This window comes from Equus caballus, chromosome 7, assembly GCF_041296265.1.
Source record: "Equus caballus isolate H_3958 breed thoroughbred chromosome 7, TB-T2T, whole genome shotgun sequence".
Taxonomy (NCBI): Eukaryota; Metazoa; Chordata; class Mammalia; order Perissodactyla; family Equidae; genus Equus; species Equus caballus.
The window spans coordinates 698,034-720,100 of NC_091690.1; the positions used below are offsets into that span (position 1 = coordinate 698,034).

Here is a 22,067-nt window from a genome sequence, read left to right on the forward strand (position 1 = left end):
TCGGTTCCTGGGGCCTGTCCACCTATCAGCCCCGCTGACCCTGCCTTCTGGGCCTGAGCCTGAGTCCCTGCCCGCCACCAGGGTGCCGAGGAGCCGGCTCCGTCACCCTCAGCCAGTCACTCTCTTCTCCACTCAGGGTCCTCTGAGCTGGTCCCCGGTCTGCTTTCTTGAGTGTCTCTATTGCCTTCTCCACCCCAAGTCTGCTCACAGTGCCCTTTACCCCTCTGATGCCCAGCTGCCACCTCCAGGAAGCTCTCCCTGACTGCCCTCCCTCTCCTATTTTTGGGAGGGTCCTGCACTGAGGGGCCAGCAGGTCCTGCAGGGAAGTTGAGGAAATGAGACCAGAGTCTTTGGGAGGTCCAGAGATGTCACGTGCATGCCCTTCGGGCTCTGGCTGTTGTCTCCCAATGTGTCTCCCAGGGGGGTCTCTCTGCATGTCTTTGACTGTGTGTCTGTCTGACTCTGAACGCCCCCCCCACCCCCGTTCCCCCTTTTGTGTTTCTCTCTATCCACGCTTCCTCTTTCTCTCCATTTCGGTCTCTCTCCATCTGTCTCTCTGTCTCTCTCTGAGTCTGGCCCGCTGGGACCCGCTCTCAACAGGCGCGCGGCACCCACCCCCCCCGCCCCCACCGTGATCCGTGTCCCTCTCCCACAGCTCCGAGCGCTTCCTCGGGCTTCAAAAGGCACATTAATTACTCTAATGAGGTCAGGAGAGACCTCGCGCTCTGCCATCCGCTTCCGGGAACACACTGCCCGCCCCGCGCCCGTCATGGGGGGCGGGCAGGGGTACCCGGCACCTTCAGCCCTTGTGCCTGTCAGTGCCCGGTCAGCGGCGGCCTGGGGGCGGGAACGGGCGGCCCTGCCAAGGTTAACGTGCTGGTAGCAGCACGTTCCCACAGCTGAAGCCCGGAGAGGGGCCGTGGGTGAGACATGAAAGGCCGCGGTCCCCACTGCTCCAGGGCCCGTGTGTGCGCACGAGCGAGCCAGGGCATGGTTTCCAGCACTTTCCTCCACCTCACGTGCTCCCTCACGGGCACAGCCACACCCGGCCGCAAGGACACGCGACACGGATGGTCATGCACACGGGATGGACACAGGACACATGGGGGTTGCGTGGAGCGGATCCCAAGCCCGTGCCAGGTGGGGGTGCGCCAACCCGGCGCCTCGAGGGCCCTCCCGCCGCCTGCACCCCGCGGGCCGTGCCCACTGGACAAGCCACAAACTGGTGCCCCCAGCTGCGGGCCAGGTGTGGTGTCCGGCTCCTGGCTGCTGCGCTGTGCCCTTGGCTCTCCGTCTGGGAACAGGGACGTGGAAGCTGGAGAAGTTGGACGCCTGGACTCGCTGAAGGGGTGGCTTGTGGCCAGCCTTCTTCTGGCCACCAGCCGGCCAGCCGTGGGGTCAAGGCGAGGTGTCCTCCTGGGACGGGGGCACCTCCTCCACTGGCCCTGATGTGGGACTCCCTCCGACACGGCCCCAGCACCCAGCAAGGCCGCCTGCCACCACCTGGGGTCAGCAGACTCGGCGGCTGTGCCTCCCTGGGGTTCCTGGGACCCCCGACCCCTCTGGTCCCCCTGGCGCCCCACCTCAGTCTCTCTGGGGGGGGTCTGAGCTGCGGGCCCCCCAGGCAGTCCTCAATGTCCTGGTCCCAGGCAGGTGTCCCCGGCCAGGTGCACACCCAGGAGTGGCTCCAAGAGGCCTGGAGTTCTGCTGCCCAGGGCAAGAGCGTGGTGGCTCTTTACCGTTACACGAATTAAAAGGGAGTGAATTGAAAACGCTCCCTGTTCTTCATGGCGCTGGCCCTGTTTCACGTGCCCAGTGGCCACGGCAGCTGGGGGCACCCGTACTGGACGGTGCTGGTGTGGAACGTTTCCACCCTCGAGGGAAGTTCTTCTGGACAACGGTGGTCTAGTCCCCAGACTGGCCAGGGGTCACCTCAGGAGGACAGGGTCCGTGTCCAGGCCCTGGGGCTGGGAGGGTGGGGAGGGAGGAGGGAGGAGGGTGGGGAGGACGGTGGGGAGGAGGGTGGGGAGGAAGCTGCAGGCGTGGCTTCCTGTCCCGCAGGTGGGTGGGTGGCTGGGATGGGGGTGACGGGCGTCTCGGTGGGGCTGAGATTCCAGGGCCTGGCTGGACACGGGTCACCAGGGGGGGAATTTTAATTCCTCAGCAACCGACAGGGGTACGTGTTTATTCTCAGCGACAACAGCCGACAGCCGGGGACCCTCCTGGACACGGCTGCTCTCTGGGCCCCCGCTCTGACCCGGGCCAGCGGGTGCCCACCCGCCTCGCTGAGGCCCTGCTCTCCCCGGCCACCCTCTCGGTCCCCGCCTGAGGCTTCTGAAAACCGCCAGGACCGGAGCAGGCTGCCGCTTGGGTCCTGTTGATTCTGTAATGAGAAATTTCTCCCCGAATATTTTTAGCTTCCCCTGGGGCCCCGTGGACTTTGAAGGCTGAGGGGCGCTGGACACTGATCCCAAGCCCCGGGGACTCGGCTGACTGGCCAGGTAGGCGGTTCATGGGTGGGGTCAGGGGTCAGTGGGCAGCAGTGGCGGGACCAGAGGCTGGGCACAGGCTAGGGGGCGGGCCTGCACCTGGAGGGGACAAGGACCACCCTCCCAGTCTGGGGCAGATCCCGGCGCCCAAGAGTGTGGCCCAGGAGGGATGGGGACAGACCCCTGTCCTGAGTTTGAGCCTGGGGCTGACAGCGACCCTGGATGACCCCTGACCTTGACTGAGCCTTGAACCCAAGACTGACCCCTGTCCTCAGCGTGAGCCTGACCTTTGACCCTTGACTCCAGAGGAAGCTTACTCCCGCTGAGCCCCTGCCAGCCTAACCTGGAGGCTGGGATGGCCACCAGCCCTGGGAGGGGACAGGGCCTTCTGGGTGCCCATGGTGGTCCCCTGCCGGGCAGGGGTCCCCACAAGCATGGGCAGCTGTCCCCGCACCCCCACCCCCGCCTCGCCCGGGGCCAGGCCTCGATGCTGTCCTGCCGCCCCCCCTGGGGCCCCTCCCGTGGGAGCGGCCGCGGGCACCGCGAGGTTGAATGGGGGCCGCGCGCCTTTGTTCCCGTCCCTGCTCCGGCTCTGACCTTGAGAGAGACAAGAACAGAAGGAAAACGGAGCTTCTGCTCAAATCCGCTCGGCGGCGGCGGGTGGCGGTGGCGGCTCTCGCCTCGGTGGCCCCTGCATGCAAATGAGCCGACCCGGCGCCGGGCCTTTGCCAAGGCGGTCCCTTCCCCCAGTGCGCCCTGCTTCTCCCGCCGTGAGGTCCGGTCCTGCTGGGGTCAAACGGGCCCCCCCGCCCCGTCTGGGAGGTCCCATAAGGCAGGAGGGGTTTCCCACCCCAGGGGTGGAGGGAGCTTCCTGAAGGCCCCCTCTGCCAGGCAGGCTGCCGGGCTGGCCAGGCCCTGGGCTTGTGACCCTGCTGCCCGTACCCGGGTCCACCTGCCACGCCTCTCCTCCCAAAGTGCCAGACCGGCCAGCCTGGGCCAGGCTGGGCCTGAGCTGCTGGAACCCCAGGCCCTCGCTCCAGCGGCGTCCAGGGGTCTGTCTGCGGGCCCTGCCAAGTGACCCTGGGCTGGATCTGGTCTTCTCTGGGCCTCCTGGGCCGGCCTCGGCCACCAGCCGGGGGCAGGTCCCAGCCCTCTTCTGAGGAGCCACCTGGGGCAGGCCTGGGAATTCAGGAGCCAGAAGCCAGGACACCCAGCACTGCCAGGCGGAGTTCCCCAGAGGGCAGAGGACGGAGAACCTCGTCCTGCAGGGGAAGAGGGCTCAGGGCGGGCCAGGCCTTGAAGGACAAGCAGAATTTGAACGGGAAGAGAAGGGAAAGGACTCCGAGGCCGGAGCAAAGGTCGGGAAGTGGAGCCGGCGGGGAAGTGGGGGAAGGAAGAAGCTCAGGGGACACATGCTCACGGCCACAACACGTCAGAGGTGTGTGGCTATGGTGGGTCCATCGGGCGTCCTCGCCTCCCTGGGGCGATCAGTTTACCAATCTCCGGCCTCTCACGGTTCCTGCAAGGAGTTTGGACAATCCCTCGCACGGGGACCCTCCAGTTCAAGAGCTCTGGGCTCCCGGATCCCACGCCAGGCCTGGACGAGTGACACAAACCCAGCCAGCGCTTGGTGACAGCGTACCACACCCCAGGCTCAGAGTCTGGAGAGGGAGGCTGTGGCGTGAATAAGGACAGAACCAGAGGGGCGGGCCCCCAATTCCTTGCCTGCGGTCAGACCCCCAGGAATGATCACTCTGGGTCCTCTGAACAAGTCAGACCCCTGGGCCTTTGCTCAAGCTGCGCCTTCTGCCCGAACCCCCTTCCCGTTCTCCTACCCTTGTCGGATTCCTCCCGCGTGTTCACACACCTGCTGTTGGCCTGGATTCCCTCCTGAGCTGCTCAGACTCAACCTATATGGGGCACCTACTGTTTGCCCAGCACAGTTGGGGCCTGAGGGAGGGACCCCGGTTCCATTTCCCAGATGAGGAAGCAGGCGGGGAGAGGGGAGGTGACTGTGCCGGGCCCCCCGGGAGGCAGCAGTGGACAGGCCCTTTGGACTTGGGTCAGTCTGACAGCTGAGTCTTCACCAGGCGGGCCCAGGAGGCCGGGGGTTGGCCCACCCGGGTTAGGATTTGGGGGTGTGGTTTTGGATGAGGTGGTCCCACGATTTGAGGTTGTGCTGGCGCCCGCCAGGCTCTGCAGACGGGCCTGGTGGGGGGAGCGGAGCTGGGACCCTCGGCCAGGCCCGGGCGATGACGATGGGGGCGCACGCACAGCCCCGCGGAACTGGGGGTCGCAGGGGCGGGGGGGGGGGGGTTGGACAGGTCCGGGCTGGCGTGGCCCAGGAGGGGGGCGCCGGGGAGCAGGAGACCCCCAGGCCCAGCCCCCGCGCGGCCGGGGCACGGCGGGAGGGGGCGCCCGCGGCCCTCCCGGCGCTCGGGCGGGACAAAGGCCGGAGTCCCGGCCCCTCCCCGGCGGGTGCGGCGGCGGCGGCCGCCCGCGCTCCGAGAGACCGCGCGGCCGGGCCGGCGGCCGGGGCCTCCCCGGCTCCCCGCCCGCCGCCGCCTGACTTCTCGGCGCCCGAGGTCGCGCGCGCCGGGGCGGGGGCGGCCGGGGATCTCCAAGCGCCGGCGCGCCCTCCTCCCGCCCGCCCCGCGCCCGCCCGCTCGCGGCGGCGGAGGAGGCGGAGACGGCTGGCAGGCGGCGGCCAGGCGAGCGCGGCGGCCGGACCGGGGCCATGGCGCCCGCGCAGCGCCCGCTGCTGCCGCTGCTGCTGCTGCTGCTCCCGCTGCCGCCGCCGCCGCCCTTCGCGCGCGCCGAGGACGCCGCCCGCGCCAACTCGGACCGCTACGCCGTCTACTGGAACCGCAGCAACCCCAGGTGAGCGCGGCCGCGCGCGGGGACCGGCGCCGGGGGACCCCGGACGCCCCCCCAGCCCGGGGCCCGGGCCTCCCCTGCGCCCGAGCTCCGCGCGCCCCCCCGCGCGCGCTGCCTCCGGAGTGGGGGGCGCCCGGCTGCCGCGGGAGCCCCCGGGGAGTTCCAGCCTCCGGAATTCGGGGGACTCCGCTGCTCGTGCGTTCTCCACCCCCCCACCCCGGGGCGCCCCACCGCCGTGCAGACCTGGGGGGACATGCAGCCGGCGTGCCCCAGAGCGCTGCTGTCCGCCGGAGTTTGGGGAACCCCTCTGGCACCCTGAGAAGCCATGCAGCCCTGAGTTTCCTTCTCGGACTTGGGGGACCCCCCGATCCTCCGGTCTCTCCAGGGAGCCCGCCGGCTTTGGAGTTGGTGGGGATGCCCCGGAACCTTGGCACTGAGCTGCACCCGGAGGTGGGGGACCTGGGCCCCCCCCCGGGGCAAGGGTTCCAAGGATGTGTCTTGCCGGTGGGTCCCCAGATGAACTTGGGGAAGTTGGAACGTCCCTACCAGCCGAGCTGCCTCCGCCTTCGCACTAAGGGGGTCTGGTCCCAGCTTGTATGGATGGGGAGACTGAGGCACCGAGGGGGCTGGGGAGCAGTCCTGGGAGTCTCCACCGGGGACCATCCTCTCCCGGTCCTCCTGCCACTGATGGGGAAACTGAGGCGCAGAGGGGACGAGCGGCTGGCTCAAGGTCACGGCGAGGGGAGCAAGCTGGGGCGGGGACCCAGGTGGCCTCATGCCCAGCCTGCCATGCCCGGCCGAGGTGCCCCACCCGCCTGCCCCACCTCCTCAGTGCTGGGCACTGAGTACAATTTGGGGGCAGCAGAAGCCCCGTGAGTCAGAGCGAGCAAAGTTTGCTGGTGACTGACCACCTCCTGGACATCGGCAGAAGGCTCTGGGCCAGCCTGGGGGCTCGAAGGCCGAGGTTGGCTGGGGGTCCCGGGGGAGATGGGACCCCGGTGTCCCGCGGCTTTGGGGTCAGTGGCTTTCAGGGTCACACTGTTCCCGTGGGGGCCGGGCTGCAGACCTTGCCGCCCTGCCCCTCTGTCCCCGGTCACTTTCTCTCCGTTTTCAAGCGCCAGCCGAGCTGCCCGCCCCAGCCCGCCGTCCTCCCACCGTCCCCTGCCGTCCTCGATCGTCGGGCGGAAAGTTGCATAAAGGGCCGTCTTTGAGGCGGGCTCGGGGACAAGGGCGGCCAGTGTCCCGCCGCGGGGGCAGGGAGCGTGCCCAGACGCCCCCCTCAGCTGCCCGGCTGTGGGGTCGGCCCCCGGGGCCGAGGGCAGAGACCCCGGGAGGCGGAGGGACGGCCGGGCCACCTCGGAGCCGGTCCCCCGCGCCGCCCGCCCCGCTGGTCGCATGTGGGTTTGATTAAAGCCTTTCCCCGCGGCCGAGCCGGGCGCCCGGCGGGCAGCACTGCCCCGGCCCAAGTTTTCGGTTTCAGCTCCGAAGTCGCCGTCCCCGGTGTGGCCTGTCCTTTGTTCTAGCGAACACCACACACACACACGAGGAGCCTCCAACGGGGGCGGAAGGGGGTCGTGGGGCCGCCGGCCACCCTCCCCGCCACAGAGCCACGGGCCGCTGGCGGGATCCCGGCCGGGGAAGGAGGCGGCCCCGGTGCCTGGCCCCGGCCGGCCACTTGGCCCCCTCCTGTTGCTGACCCGACAGCTCTGCCCCGACCGGCTGCCCGAGGGGACGGCCTTGCTTGTCCGGCGCAGACCCCAGTGGTCAGGGCCTTCCTCACCCCCTCTCCTCCTCCCGCCTGGGGCGTCCCAGGTGGCACGTCACCTCCCCGGCATCTCGTGATGGGGCCCAAGGCCCAGGTGAGCACCTCGCCCGGGAAGCCCCGGTCGGTCCAGAATCGGGGTTCCATCCTCGCTGAGGTTGGGGGGCTCTGCAGAGGGGCTTCGGCGACCTGGGGACCCCCCAGGAGCTTTGGTGCCCGGGGCAGCCGGACCGGAACTGCGCCCCGGAGTGGGAGGAGGGTGGCCTGGGCCTCAGTGTGTGGGGCACCCAGGTGTGATGTCCCAAGGGCGCCCCGACCCGGGGGACACTGGCCCAGAAAGAGGTGCAGGGCCGGCGAGGAGGCCTGGGGCGGCCCCACGGGCGGAGGCGAGAGGCCAGCCGGGCTGGGGAGAGACCGGGATGGTGTCGGAGCAGAGGGGCTGGGGGCGGCCGCAGGTGGAGGAGAAACGCGAGGACAGAGGGCCGTGCCTGGGAGAGCGGCGCACACAAAAGGCACCGAGAGGAAGGGGACAGAGCCAGGGTGGGCAGCTCGGGTGGGGACGGACGGGCAGCCGAGGAGCCGGAGGGACAGACGTGCTGGGGTGGGGGACGGACAGGCATGGGCCGTGCTGCTGCGGCGACGCTGGCCGTCACCACCCCCCCGCGGCCGGCCTGGCACCTGCGGCGAGGTGATGAGTATGTGACCGTTCCCCGATTGCATCCTCCTGCCGTGCCGTGCATTTTTGCGCACACGCGGCTGGCAGGCGTCGCCGGGGGAACCCCGCACCCACTGCGTCCGCTGCCTTGGGCTGGGGTTTCCTCACCCGGTCCAGCCACCGGGCCCCGGCACCCCCACCGGCCGGCTGTCCGGCTGTCTGTCTGACCCGCCCCTTCCTGGGCTGGGCACCCCTGGGCTGCCGCCGGGTGTCTCTGGGCCTGTCCCCAGGCCGGCTGGGCCGGGCTAGGCCCCGGGGCTGAGCGTGTGGCTGCGTGTGCATTTGCGCAGGGGCTCATGTGCGGGGTGCCGCGGGGGTCCCTGGGAGCCTCACTGGGCTGCAGAATCTGTCTGCACATGTCACTGCATGTAGCTGCGTGTAGCTACGTGTAGCTGCGTGTAGCTGCGTGTTCTTGTCTGTGACACGCGAGGGTCCTGGGGACCCCGGAGGTGCGCGTGTTCGTGTGTGGTACACACGCATGTGTGTGTGTGTGTGTGTGTGTGGTAGGCTGACGCATGTGCCTACGGGTCCATAGAAGCCTGGCGTGTTTGCACATGTGTCTGCGTGCCTGTGCCGGGAGTGCACGCGTGTAGAGGGGGCAGGCGCACGTTTGCAGGAGCGTGTCTGCGTGTGCAATGTATGTGGTGGCGTGTGTATGCTCTATGCGTGTAGCGTCCGCAGTGGCGTGTCTGCGTGTGCGTATTTGTGCACGGAGAGAACATGTGTGGGTGCGGGGCGCACATGTGTGTCGTCGGCATCTGTGCACACGCGTGTCCGGCGTGTGGCCTGGCTCTGGCCGACCGGGGCCTCGGGTGGGGGGTGGACGCTCCACACCGAGGCTGGCACAGTCTGCCCTCCCCGCCCGCTCCTCCTCGAGCCGTGGGTCCCCGAGGGGCCGTGTCCGGGTCCGTGGCCCGGGCTGCCCTTGGCTCAGAGGAGCCATCGAGGCCCAGAGCGGGCACCACACAGGGCGTCCTCCGCCCCCGAGGCCCCCACCCTGTTGGAACCTGCAGCGCGAGTGGACCCAGTGGTGCGGACCCGGGTGGGGGCTCTGGGCTTGGCGCCCTTCCCCGGCCCCCCCACGGCCCATCGCACCCCGGGGCTGGCGGCAGAGCTGCCCTCTGCGTCCACTGGGCCGGGACAATGGCGCCTGGGGAGGCGTCGTCCGCGCGGTGGAGGTGACGGGGCGCCCGGTCCCCAGGGCCCTGCCCGCCTCGCCGGCCTCGGGGGAGCCGGCTGTGAAGGGCGCGGCCGCGTTTTGCCGCATGAGGGTTTTTTGTTGCGTTTGAAAGCAGCTCGTCCGCCCGGCTTGGGGGGCTTGGAGAGCGAGGCCCGGCGGGTCTGGGGGACTTGGGGCTGGAGGGTGGGGTCCGGGGGGCTGGGGGGGGCCCGGGCTCGGATTTGGGGGTCCTGGAAACCTGGGGGTGACCTTGGGCGGGCGGCTCGGCTGCTCGGAACCCCTGTGTTGCCTCCCTGTGTCCACTCCGCTTTGTGGCACAGCCCGTGGCCCAGGAACGCATATGCTCCGGGAGTGCAGAGGCCCCCGGCAGGGGAAACCGAGGCAGCTCCTGCGGGCGAGAGGAGGGACCTCCAGGCCAGGGTCCCCATGTCTGCAGTGACGGCGGCATTCCGGCCTGAGTGACCTACGGGGGGGCCCACAGCAGTGCCGGGGGCTGGGGGCCAGCTCTGAGACGCCCCCCCAGGGGGCTGGGCCTCCCTCTGTGTGGTCTGAGTCAGGCACCCAGGCTTCCTGGGCTCTGACAGGCGGGGGAGTCCCTCCTGTGCCCAGCCTTGGTCCCCCCGCCCGTGGACCACCCTGGGCAGCCTCTGTGCAGAGAGAGAAACTGAGTCCCCATGGCGGACGCCCCCGGGGAGCCGTGGTCTCCACCTGCCTGGGAGCGGCCCGGGATGGGGGCCGGCCCTCTGTGACCTCCGGGCCCTGGCACACGCGTCCTCGACGGGGTCAGGGGCGGAGGTGGTGATGGGGGCTGGGAGACCCGCATCCTCGGGGCCGACGTCTTCCTTCCCTCGGCCGCCTCCTCGGCCCCTGAGCCAGACCTGGGGGGGTCGCACCCCACGGCCGTGTCCTCCCCGTGACCCCCACCTTCTCAGAACGGGTCACACGTCAGCCCTGCCTCTCGGTGTTGCCGGGGATCTTTGTCCTTGGGAGAGGGTGGGCCTGGCCGTGTCCCCCGCCGGGTGGCCACGAGGGGAGAAGGGCCAGGGCCCCCCCGCGCCCCGTCCCAGCCCCGCAGCTGAGTGCCCCGCGGGGTTTTGTCTTCACCCCGACTGGACCCGGAACTCTGCGGCCAGGCCAGCCCAGCCGAGGCTCGCGGGGGCTCAGCCGTCGTGCCTCAGTCTCCCCGTCGGGACCTTGCCGCGGAGGGGCTCCGTTCACCGAGTGGCCGAGTTGCCACACCAGCCGTCCTCCCCGACTCCCCACCAGCAGGTCGGCCTCCCCCCATTACGCCCCCTTTTCACGGACCCCGAGAAAGTGACTGATCACGGCCACCAGGACATCGGGCCGCGTCGGGGTGTCCCCTCCTCCAGGGTCAGCCGTGTCTGGGGCCGGCCAGGGAGTGTCACAGTGGGCATCATGGGGACAGGGGAACACGCGCCCCGTGGACTGTGTTCCCTCGCGTCTTCCCACAGACCGAGGCCTGGGGGGCGCCGACTCTGCGGCCCCCTTCCTTCCACGCCCCGCCGCTCACCCTTTCCTCTTGCTTCAGCACTGAGGCCCTGCCTCAGTTTACCCCCGGCACCCACAAGGTCATATTCACCCTTTCTCGGGTTGACGCTGTGCTGCCTTGGGGTCCAGCTTTCCCTGAGGTCCTGCCTGGGCCCCGCAGGAGGAAGGCGGCCGGGCCTCCGAGGGGCAGGTGTCTTCTCGGCCCCTCGGACAGCCGAGGATGGTGCCTCGGCCCCTTTCCTGGGAGCTGGAGAAGCGGGGAGAGAGAGAGACCTGGACCCACCTGGGGGCGGGGTGGGCACTCGGGGCCCTGGGGTGCTGCCCCCCCACCCCGTGCCTCGGTTTCCCGTCTGGGAAGGCGGCACAGCCCCCCCGCTCCTGTTTTGGGTGAGATTCCTAATTAGTTGCTTTGCTATTAGCGTCTAATGACTTGACAGTCGCCCGATTGGAGCTAATTAGCTGCCGGCCGGGGGGTTGGGGGGGGTCGGGGCAGCCCGGGAGCCCTGACGGGTGAGGGTTCGCCTGGGGCTGGGAGGGCTGCCTGGAGGAGTGGACGTGGGCAGGAGGCCGGCAGGGCGGTGGAGGCGGAGGTGTGGCCGGTGGGGGCGGGGAGCCCTCCGTCTGGGAACCGATCCCAAATCAGTCATTAACCCCTTAGTGAGAATTTCCATCTCTCTCCGCCGCTCCCGCGAAGCATCTGCATCTCCGGCTTCCTCGCTGATGGAGGAAACGGGGCCTTTGTCTTGTTCCCCCCGGGCTTGGTTTTGCGGTTGGGCCCCCTCCCCGGGCAGGCGCCACCCCGAGTTGGGGCAAGGCGCCCGCCCCTGGCTCGTCGGCCAACTTGGAACCGGGATTGCCAACACAGCAAGGCCATTGCTATCTTAGAGCCGGGAAGGGAAAGCATGGGCGGCTGGAGATCATGTCGGGGGCTCCTCCTGGGACCTGCCTGCCTGGGGTCCTCACTCCCTACGTGGGGACCGTTCTCTGCTCCTCACAACTCTACAGCCTCAAAGACCTCGAATCTTGGCCTTTGATCGACAAACACGTATTGAGCACCGCTGTGTACCAGGGTCTCTCTGGCCACAGGGGGCAGGATCGGAGAAGGAGGCCGACCCCACAGTCCGCGAGGCCAGACGCCAGACTGTGTAACGGTATAAATATGACGATGGCGGACGGAGATAGTGCTGGGGCGGGGGAGACAGGGAAAAGAATGCCAGGCAGAGGGATGAGCATGTGCAAAGGCCCTGGGGTGGGAATAGGCACAGGCAGGAGACTGCTGTGGCTGAAAGGAGTGAGCTGTGGGAAGACAGAGGGCGATGAGAGTGGGGGCAGTGGGGCCACACGGGGCCTCGTGGGCCGGGGACGACTGTGGGCTTTGTTCTGAGCGACGGGGAGCTAACGGAGGGCGTCAAGTCTGCGGGTCACAGGGCGAGCCCTGGATTTGGGGGAGGCCAGGAGCCTGGCCGGCCTGGTGGGACCGGACATCAGGCCGCTGAGCCAGAAAAGCAGCCTCGGTCTCTGAGGTTCTGCGGAAGATGAACTGGGAGAGGAGGACGATGGCGGCGCCGGGTGGAAGGAGGAAGGCACGGTGATGGGGGACCCGGGCAGAGGCCGCGCCCACCCCCGGCCGTTCCCTTCACGAGAGAGGCTCTGCTGAGAGCCGAGTTCTTCTCTTTCAGGCCGAGTGTGCATCCCAGGCATCGTGCCGGGGCCGAGAGGGGAAACCGAGGCCCGGAGGGGGCTGGGGGCCGGGACTGCGGCGCCTCCGGCCCGGCCCCTCCCCCGCCCGTGGTTCCCCCGGAGCAGCCTCCCCCGCAGGACTCGGCCTGGGTGCGTGCGGGTCCCCGGGGCGCTGGGCCACGGCTATCATCGATCGGCTGATCAATGAGGCTTTCAGTGGGGCCGGGAAGGAGCGAAAATGACTTTTCAAAAAGCCTGGAGCGGCGTCGGCATCGATCGCACCCACGGGCCGGAGGAGGTGGCGGGTCAATGAGACGCCCGCCCGCCTGCCGGCCTGGGGGCACTCGAGGGACGGGCGGGGTCTGAGACGGAAGGGGGTCCCCGGCTGACCCGGGGCCGCCTCGTGAGCCCTGAGGACCGTCCCCACTGTTCCGAGTTGGAAACTGAGGCTTCGAGGAGAGAATGAGCGGAGACACCAGCTGGACTGGAACCCGCGTCCGAGCCCAGAGCTACGCGGGTCCGCGCCCCCGACGGGCCCCCGCTGCCCCAGTCTCACGGCCGGACACGTTTATTCTGCAAACACCCTCCTCCTCTGTGGGAGTGGGGTGAGCTCCCCGTCCCTGGGCGAACCCAACCGAGCCGGGAAGGGACTGGGGGCGAACCAGCTCACCCAGCTCCTGGACCTGGAAGTCCGCCAGCCTAGACCTCAGCCGCAGACTCAAAATCATCACCGGGTTTCTAGTGACGGATGGGGAAACCGAGGCACGAGTGAGCACGGTCTCCTGCCTGCCTCATTCCCACCTCTGGGGCCCAGGAGCCCTCGGCCCCACGTGGTGCAGCATCTCGGGGGCTGCGGGGCGCCGGCGATGCCATCTGGTAACCCAGCCGCCCCCTTGGGGGTCGGCTGTGCCAATTAGCACGCCCCGCATGGGGGCCGTGCCGCGCTCCCTCCCGCGGGCCCGGCGGCTGGCACGGGGGGGGGGGGGCGGGCGCGGAGGTGGTGGCCGGGCTGGGACCCGAGCAGCCTGGGCCTCAGTTTCCCCACCTGTGCAGGGAGAGAGGAGGCAGGGCGGCCTGGGGGAGGCTGCCCCCCAAGCCTCTGCTGCTCGGGCCTTTTATGTGCTAACAAGCCCCTCTCGGGAGGCCCCCCTTGTCCCCCCTCGGTCGGGCCGCGTTTACATGACAGGGACCCCGGGGACCACGGGCGGGAGATCTAAGGGCTCCTGACGCTGTTGCCCGAGGCGGTGATGGAAGGGGAGCGCCGGTCCCTTGCTCAGCTGACCTCCGTCCTCGCTGCCGAGGGTCAGGGCCTCCCCGAGGACGGGGCGAGAGTCTGGGGGACTCCAGGGCGGGCCTGGAGGTGGGGCTGGGGAGGGCAGGGGGTCCCCAGGGGGAGCCAGGAGCTGGGGGCAGATGTGGGATTCTGGGGGCTCCAGAGGGAGGACGTGGGGGACCGGCCGGGGTCACGCAGGAAGGAGGTGGGGCTGGGGGTTGGACCAGGGCATCTCTGAGCTGGGCTGACGGAGGGAGGGCCGCAGGGTCCTTCACACCAAGCCCCACGCCCCGCAGGGAAACCGAGGCTAGGGGTGCGGGCAGAGCTCGCCCCAGAGGGGCCTGTGTCGCCTACTCGGCCCTGGGCCTTCTGGGCGGGCGGATCTGCAGGAGCAAAGCTCGGTGGCTGCCCCCCGGGGGGCAGCATGGGGGCTGCCTGGAGGAGGGGGCGTTGGGGCGAGCAGGAGCATTTCTGGAGAGGGACTTCCTGGTGGACAGCTCGTGGGGGGCCTGGGGCAGGGGGCTCAGGTGTGGGACGTGGAGGGGTCGTGTGACACCCGCTGCTTTGCATGCGGTTACCCGGCATGCCTGGCGGCCGCCCCTCTTTCCCCTGCACCCACCTCACTGTGGGCCGGGGGCCCCCAGCTCGCTGGACCCGAGGTGTCTGCTGTGTCCTGGGGGGTGCCGTGTGGGGCACGCGGGCTCGAACCCTGGAACCCTGTGGGTGGGGTGTCCACCCGGCGGTCCCCCCACTGCCTCCCCCCATCTCCTGGCCTGGCCCCTTCCCGTCCTGCGCTGACCCCTCCCTGCTGACCCCGTCCCTGACCCCGCCCACTGACCCCATCCCTGACCCTGCACTGACCCCATCCCACTGACCCCATCCCTGACCCCTCCCCACTGACCCCATCCCTAACCCCACCCTGCTGACCCCATGCCTGACCCCACCCCTGACCCCTCCCCACTGACTCCATCCCTGACCTCACCCTACTGACCCCTCCCCGCTGACCCCTCCCTGCCCCAGGTTCCATGCGGGCGCGGCGGATGACGGCGGGGGCTACACGGTGGAGGTGAGCATCAACGACTACCTGGACATCTACTGCCCGCACTACGGGGCGCCGCTGCCGCCGGCCGAGCGCATGGAGCACTACGTGCTGTACATGGTCAACGGCGAGGGCCACGCCTCCTGCGACCACCGGCAGCGCGGCTTCAAGCGCTGGGAGTGCAACCGGCCCGCGGCGCCGGGGGGGCCGCTCAAGTTCTCCGAGAAGTTCCAGCTCTTCACGCCCTTCTCGCTCGGCTTCGAGTTCCGCCCGGGCCACGAGTATTACTACATCTGTGAGTGGGGGCACGGGCACCGTGGGGGGGGGATGCGAGCGGGAGGTGGGGGCGCAGGGCCAGCCCCCACCCAGCGCGGGCCTCCGTTCCTGGGGGTCAAGCTCTCAGATGCTCTCACCGTCCTCCCAGCAAAAACCCCGCAGGCCCCGCTGTCCGAGTCCCCATTTTGCAGATGGGGAAACTGAGGCTCAGAGCGGGGCTGAGACCCCCCCCCCCGCCTGCACACACGGCCTTCCCTCTGTCACCTCCACCCCTGGATCAGGCCCCTGGGCCTCTGGGCTGGGGCGGCCGATGCCCCACCGGTCAGCCTGGCCGCACTGAGACCAGGGCTGCCCACCCCTATCACCCTGAGGAGGGAAACTGAGGCATAGGGAATCTGGCCGGGGAGGGAGCGTGGTCAGAGCCACGGGAGGGGGTGAGGGCAGACCCCGTGTCTCGCCCCACCTCCCCGGCCTGGACAGGGCTCTCCGGGCCGTCCCCCGGCATCCGCCCCCACCCCAGGGTGCCCCAAGGACTGTGGAGGCTGCTTCCCGCGGTCGGTCGGGGCAGCCTGGGGACACGCGGGCGCCCATGCCACACAGGGGACCGGGCGGGCCCCACCTGCCGCACGTCCGGGGAGTCCCGGGGGCCCCACGTTTCCTCCCCACAAAGCCCGGATGGCAGGGTCTGGGGAGGCGGGTCCGAGTCTGGCTCTGGGGGGGCCGGGCCGGCCGTCACCCCCTCCCGCTGTGTCAGGTGACACTCGAGGGAGCCCCCCCTCCTTCCTTCCTCTGCGCTGGTTGGATTTTTTTTTTTCCTTTCGATTCAAGGAGAGAAGCGGGCGGGGGAGGGGGAAGAAGGCGTTCGAATGAAGTCCCCGGAATATAAGAAAAATTACATTTTTCTTTCCGAGGCGAGAGTTTCATAAAGATAATTATTGCAATTATTCGTCCTCTCTCTGTGACGAATGTTACTTGTGTTACGTGCTTTTTATCTTCGTCTCCCAGCGCGAGGGGCTTCCGGGTGGGGGGGGGCGGGCAGAGGTGGCGGCCGCCGAGGGGACAGGCCCGGCCGGAGACGCAGGGGTGCCCACGCCTGTTCACGTGTGCAAACCCGCCAGTCCTCAGGCCTCCCGGTCCCTGTACTGGCCCCTCCTGAGCGCCCTCTCTCCTGGCGCATCGCTGACGCGGTGGGGCCACCCCCGGTCCCCTCCGGGGTGCTCGCCGTGTGGGCCAGGAAGTGCGGATAGTGGTGGAACTTTAGCGCGAGAGGATAGAACGTGCTGCTGCCTCCTTGAGACCCCCTCTGGGCGAGGCAGGAACACTGCTCCCTCTCGGGAGGGACTGGCTCCCGGGTTCTCCCAGTGGGACATCGGCATTTCTAAAGCACCCACTCTGTGCCAGATGAGGCCCAGAGGGGGTGACTTGCCGACGGGCACCCAGGAGCAGAGATTTGGTTCCGGCTCAGTCATTCGGTTGCACTGACTTTTTTTGCAATTAATAGAAAACACATGTATTTGTATTCATCACCTCTGAACTTTGCCCTGGGGTGAGCCGGACACAGACACCCCCAGTCTCTGGGGTTAGGGTTTGGCAAAGGGACAGGGTGGGGTGGGGGGTGTGTGTGCAGGACACGGGGCATTGTGCCTGGGGCTTTGATGTATGATTAGGAGTTTTATGAGTGGCTTCCCACCTGAGGTCAGGCTTGAGTCACCAGCGTGGGGAAGAGGATGCAGCCCCAGGTGGTCCCGGGCACCAAGAGCCCCCATCCCACTAACCCCCAACCCCTCTCTTGCAGCTGCCACGCCGCCCAATGCCGTGGACCGGCCCTGCCTGCGGCTGAAGGTTTACGTAAGGCCAACCAGTAAGTGCTCAGGGGGTCGGGCAGGGTCCAGGCTGAGTGGTCAGTAGAATCAGAGGGCAGTCACAGCACAGCCTCAGGAGTCCCACAGCCTCAGCCATGGCTGGGGCAGGCCCTGCCCCCCAGCCTCAGTTTCCCCGTCTGCAGATGGGGCCGACATTTCAGACCCTATTTCAGGGTGGGGGTTGAAGTCCACGGTCGGGCCCCCCTTTGTGCCCGGAGGTGGAGCGGGGGCCGCGTTCTGGCTCTTCGAGCATCCCAGAGGCCCCCGGAGGGAAGAGGGCCTCGGTGTCCTCGCGCCCCCGCCCGGCACCAGGCATACCTCCAGGGGGCACCCGCCGTTTGCCACGGAGACGGGAGTCTCGGCCCGGCCGGCTCGGGAGCTCAGGTGGCGGCGGGCGGGGCGAGGCTGAGCGGGCGGCGGCTGGGGGCGGGGTCTGGGCCGCCCGCTGACCACCCGCCCCGCCTGTCCCCGTGTCGTGTCCCCAGACGAGAGCCTCTACGAGTCCCCAGAGCCCATCTTCACCAGCAACAACTCGTGCGGCGCCCCACGCGGCCGCCGGCTGCTCCTCGGCGCCGTCCCCGTGCTCTGGACCCTGCTGGGCGCCTAGGCCACCCCCGGACCCTGTGCGCCCGTGCTGCCCGCCGGCCGGGACGCCCCCGGGACCAGCCCCGGGGCAGCCAGGACCCCCCGCGCCCGAGGGACCGCGTGTCGGCGAGCCCTGGCCTGGCCGTCCCGTCCCGTCGGAGCCTGGAGCATCTCTCGGCGATTTTTTTTCGGTGCATTTTTCCCGGTTGGAGCAGAAAGACTTGAGTTTTTAATTTAATTTATTCCTTGCTGTCGCCCGTGACTTTGGGAAGGGGACGATGGATGGGGTGGGGGGGTCAGGGGACCGGGGACCCCGGTGCTGTATGTGTTGGGTCCCGGCTGGCTCCCACCACGGACGCCCCCAGGTGCCCCAGGCTGGAGAGGCGCGTCCCCCTGAATGTGGTCTGGGGGCCTCAGACCCCCACCCTGCTCACTCCTGATGAGCATCGCCCGGAGTGGAAACCCACAACCTTCCACCCGAGGCCACCGCGGAGCCGCGACCCCTCAGACTCACAGCGCCCACGTCCCCCGGTCCCCCGCGACCTTGCCCGATCGCCCCCGAGGCCGAGAAGACGTCACATTTCTGTAAATAGAGCCAGCAAGTATATACTGTGATTTATTTTTACTGTATTCCTGAGGACGGACTGGAAAATTTCTTTTTTTTTTTTTTTCCCCTCACCCCTTCAGAGGGGCTTTTATTTTGGCGGGGGGGTGGGGTGGACTTTTTAGAATAGAAGCCGCACTTCGCAATAAGCTCGTTTGTCTGTCGGAGCCCCTCCCTCTATGCTGTGACCTGATAATGTTTATAAGAAAAAAGAAAACGGGACAAAACAGGATGGGGGGGGTGGGACCACCACCCAAACACACCCCCCCCCAAGACACTTTAATGACGCAAATGGTGCATTTGTACAAATTTCATATTTCTACCCGCCTTTCCTGATCTGTGTTTTATATATATTATATATAAATATATATGGGGTGCGGCCGCCCGGAGACGGCCGGCCCGGGGGCTTTTGTAGGGCTGGCCGCGGGGCCTCCCCACTCCCGTCACAATCAACTTTGGATTCTGTATTTTTTTATAATAAAATGAGTGTGAACCTCAGAATGCGCGTCTCTGTGGGGCCTGGGCCACCCCGGCTGGAGGGGATCCCGGGAGGCGGGTCCGGGACCTGCAGGGGGCAGGGTGCAGGCTGTCGGGGTGCCGCCACGGTCAATGCTTGGGTTCTGCACGTGGTTTGGGGGCCGGGCCCGGGAATGAGCATCTCAGGTGGCGCTGGACCCTTCATCGCCGCCCCTGAGCCTCGGTTCCCCCTCTGGAGATGGGAACCAGCGCCCGCCCCGGGGGCAGCTGGGAGGATGTGACTGTGAGTGGACAGCGGGGGCTCCTGGGCACGTCGGAGACCCTGACCCCAGGGCCGGGCAGGGCCCCCCGGCCCCTCGTCCATGCTTGGGGTGGGGGCGTCCGCAGTTTCAGTGACCAAATTCGCTGACATCTCTGTCACCAAGCTCCACTGCTGTGTGACTCGGTTTCCCTCATTGCCCCAGGCCGCCTGGGGGCCTGTCTGTCGCCTCGTCATCCCCTTCCGCCTTTGCAGAAGGCGGGTGTGTGTCGGTGGACCCGGGGCCTCCCCCGCAGCGCAGCCGCGGACTGCCGGGCACGGCCCAGGGGCCGGGGTCCCCGCGGCCCGCCGTCCCGGTGCCACCCACCGCCGGGGCCACAGCGTCTCGGGCACGGTCCTCGGAGGGAACGCCCTCCGCTCATTAATTCGGCCGCGCCGCCCGGGGACCGGGGCTGCTTCCTAATGAGGCCGCGAGGCACAAAGCCCCCTGTGTGCGCCCCGCCCGCCAGCAGCGGGGACGCCGGAGCCGGCCAGCACCGCGGGGACACCCCGGGATCCCTGTGCGCGGCGGGACCCCGAGGCTCGGAGATGAGGAGACCGCCCCGAGACCCCTCACCCAGACTCTCCAACCCAGCCCCGGGGACGGGGGCCCTGGAGGGAGAGGCTGGGGTGCAGGGGTCACGGGCGGCATCTGAGCCGCTGACTTGTATTCTGTTATGAAAAGAATCTTTTATTGAGATATATTCACACCCTGCGCGGTGCCTCCATTTAAACACAATTCCACGATTTTTCGTATATTCACAGAGCTGTGCGACCACCACCTGGATCTAATTCCAGAACATTCCATCACCCCAAAAGCAACCCCGTCCCCATCAGCATGACCACCACCCCCTCCCCAGCCCCTGGCCCCCACGAGCCCGCTCTCTGTCTGTGGATCTGCCTGTTCTGGACGTTTCACGTCAATGGGGTCACACGCCATGTGTCTGTGTCTGCGTCTCTCCCTGAGCGTCGTGTGTGCAGGTCCGTCCACGTGCAGCCGTGTCAGGGCCTCGCTCCTCTTCACGGCTGCGTAATAGTCCAGCGTGTGGGTAGACACATCGTGTTTATGCGTTTATCTGTTGATGGACGCTTCAGTTGTTTCCACCTAGCTATATTTTGACTATTTCATACTTTTCGAAACAAGTTTTAACACACAGGTGGCCTGGATGGATAGGCAAGTGCAAAAACAGCCTAGTCTTCACCTCAGGGCCTTTGCACGTGCTGCCTGCCCTCCACACACACACCCTTCCTGCAGACCACTGCTCAGCTTTCTCCCTCAGCTCCTGCAGGTTAGGTCACTCGTCCCCTCTCACCCTCCCTGGCCCGGGGACGGCTCACCCCACGCTCCTCGCTGTCAAATCTCTGATTCTGAACCCATCCGTCTCCCACACGGGCTCCGAGTCCCCAGTAGGCAGGGGCGGGTCTGTCTGGTCATCACTGGGACTCAGTGCCTGGTCCACGGCAGAGAGTCTCCCCTCAGACTTGTCCTTTGCCACATGCACAGACACACGTGCACCCGTGTGCAGAGGGACCGAGACCCCGCAGGCGCCATGCGCCCCTGTCCCCCCAGACTCTGGCATCTGGGGCCCGGGTCTCTCGGGAACCACCTGTGTCCACCACAGGTCGCGTTTCCTGAGTCCACATCAGCGCCCCCAGCGTGCATTTAGTGAGCGCCTACTGTGTGCAGCCCGTGCTGGGCCCTCCCTCGGTCTGTGCCCTCAGGGCTCCTGGGCCCGATCTGGGGGACTTAAGGGACGCGGAGGAGGCCACTGCAGTGGGAACCTGGTCCAGGTGGCAGGAGGCCGGGCGGCCCCTGATGGATGAATAAAAAGCGAGTTCACAGCCCGGGGCCCCCGAGGAGCCATAAATCACCGCAAGACGACACACGAGCCGCAAATGAAGTGGCCGCAGCGCGGCTGGTGTGGCCGGCGCGGAGGAGACCGCCGGGGTTGTGGGTGAGGGGGTCCCGGAGCGCCTCCCTCCCTCAGTTTCCCCGCGGAGCTGCTGGGCTGCTCTGGTCATTGTCATGATGGTATCGTTAGCGCCACGGATGGGTGTGGACCTGGGAGAAGCAGGGGCCTCGAATGCCGAGCACAGGCCCCGTGGCAGGACCAGACCAAGTGCTGCTCCATGGAGCCTGGAGGGAGGGAGGGAGGGGGCCGAGGGGGGTGGCCCCGAAGGCCGAGCGAAGGAGGCGGGCAGGGGGAGCCCCGGGGGGCTGTGGGCAGGACTGGGGGCGGGGGATGGGGAGCGGACTCGCCCAGGACCTGGGCCGCCCCGGGAGGCGTCCAGAGGCTGCTGGACCCTTCTGTGCCTCTTCTGTCCACACTGTCGCCTGATGCTCTGCTCACTTACGGGGACCGGGAGCCGCGGGGCAGGGGCGGCCGGGACCAGAGAGAGAGACCCCCCCGGGGGCCACCCACCCCACAGCCCCTGACCCGCCCCGTCGACCCAGAGACGGAGGCCCGGAGGCCGTGGATGGGACCTAATGGACGATGCAGCCTGTGGGGTCGGGGGTCCTGGAGCCGGGCAGGAGACCCCCTCTCTCCTGTGCAGATGGGGAAACCGAGGCCCCACAGGTCCTGGGGTGAACCCAGAGGGAGACCCAGGCCTCCGGGATCAGGAGCTGGGTGTGGGGCAGCCGGTGGATGAGACTGGGGACCCCCAAAGCAGCGGGGTCCTGGGCGGAGGGGGCCGCCCCCACCCCCCTCCTCCAGGAAACATCGGCCGCACGCCAGGCTGGGGGGACCCCAGGGCTGCCCTCTCCCCAGGCTCTGATGTCCCCGCCACACAGGGTTGGGGGCGCCCATGTCCAGGTCGCCCCACCACGGGCCGTGGGTTCTGCATCCCTGGGTCTGGGCCACAGCACCGGCTCCTGGGGGTGGGAGAAGCTCTGGAAAACGACCTATGAAAGTCGTTCCAGGGGATCCCCGCCCCCCGGAGGTCCAGCCCCCAAGGGGCAAAGGGCGGAGGGAGGCGAGGGGGTCTTTCTCATGGACGGGCTCTCTGTGAGCCCCCTACGCTTCCCCCCTCCATCACGGACCCTGCCATCGGAGGAGAGGGAAACTGAGGCAGGCGTCTGGCGCGTCCTCCCAGCCCCGACGGGCATCCTGGGGGAGGAAGGGGAGGCTGGAGGCGGGGGTCCGGCCCCGGGGACCCTCGGGCTGGGCAGGTGGGGAAAGGACAGCCGGGCTTGGGGGGGGCACCAGAGGAGGCCCCAAGCCTGAGACGGGCACCTGGAGTCTGCACCCCAACACCACGTCCCGCTCCCCGGCTCCTCCCTTGGCGGCTCCAGGCCGGTCCCCACACTGAAGGAGCATTCTCTCCCCCTTCAGGCCCCAGCCCCGCCCTCTGGGCCTCAGTTTCCCCATTTACAAAGCGAGGGCGTGAGCTCTGGTCTCCGAGGTGTCGGCCTGGTTTCCTCCTTCCGCCCTTTGGCTG

The 22,067-nt window shown here is 68.3% G+C and overlaps 1 protein-coding gene across 1 annotated transcript; it reads left to right on the plus strand.

Annotated features, from left to right (window-relative positions):
• Positions 1-5,125: 5,125 nt before the first annotated feature.
• On the plus strand, positions 5,126-18,352 carry EFNA2 (ephrin A2). The gene is made up of 4 exons (XM_023646354.2): positions 5,126-5,369; positions 14,506-14,819; positions 16,596-16,661; positions 17,148-18,352. Exons 1-4 carry the CDS (start codon positions 5,227-5,229, stop codon positions 17,267-17,269), a joined length of 645 nt encoding a protein of 214 aa, XP_023502122.1. The 5' UTR covers positions 5,126-5,226; the 3' UTR covers positions 17,270-18,352.
• The last annotated feature ends 3,715 nt before the right edge of the window (positions 18,353-22,067 follow it).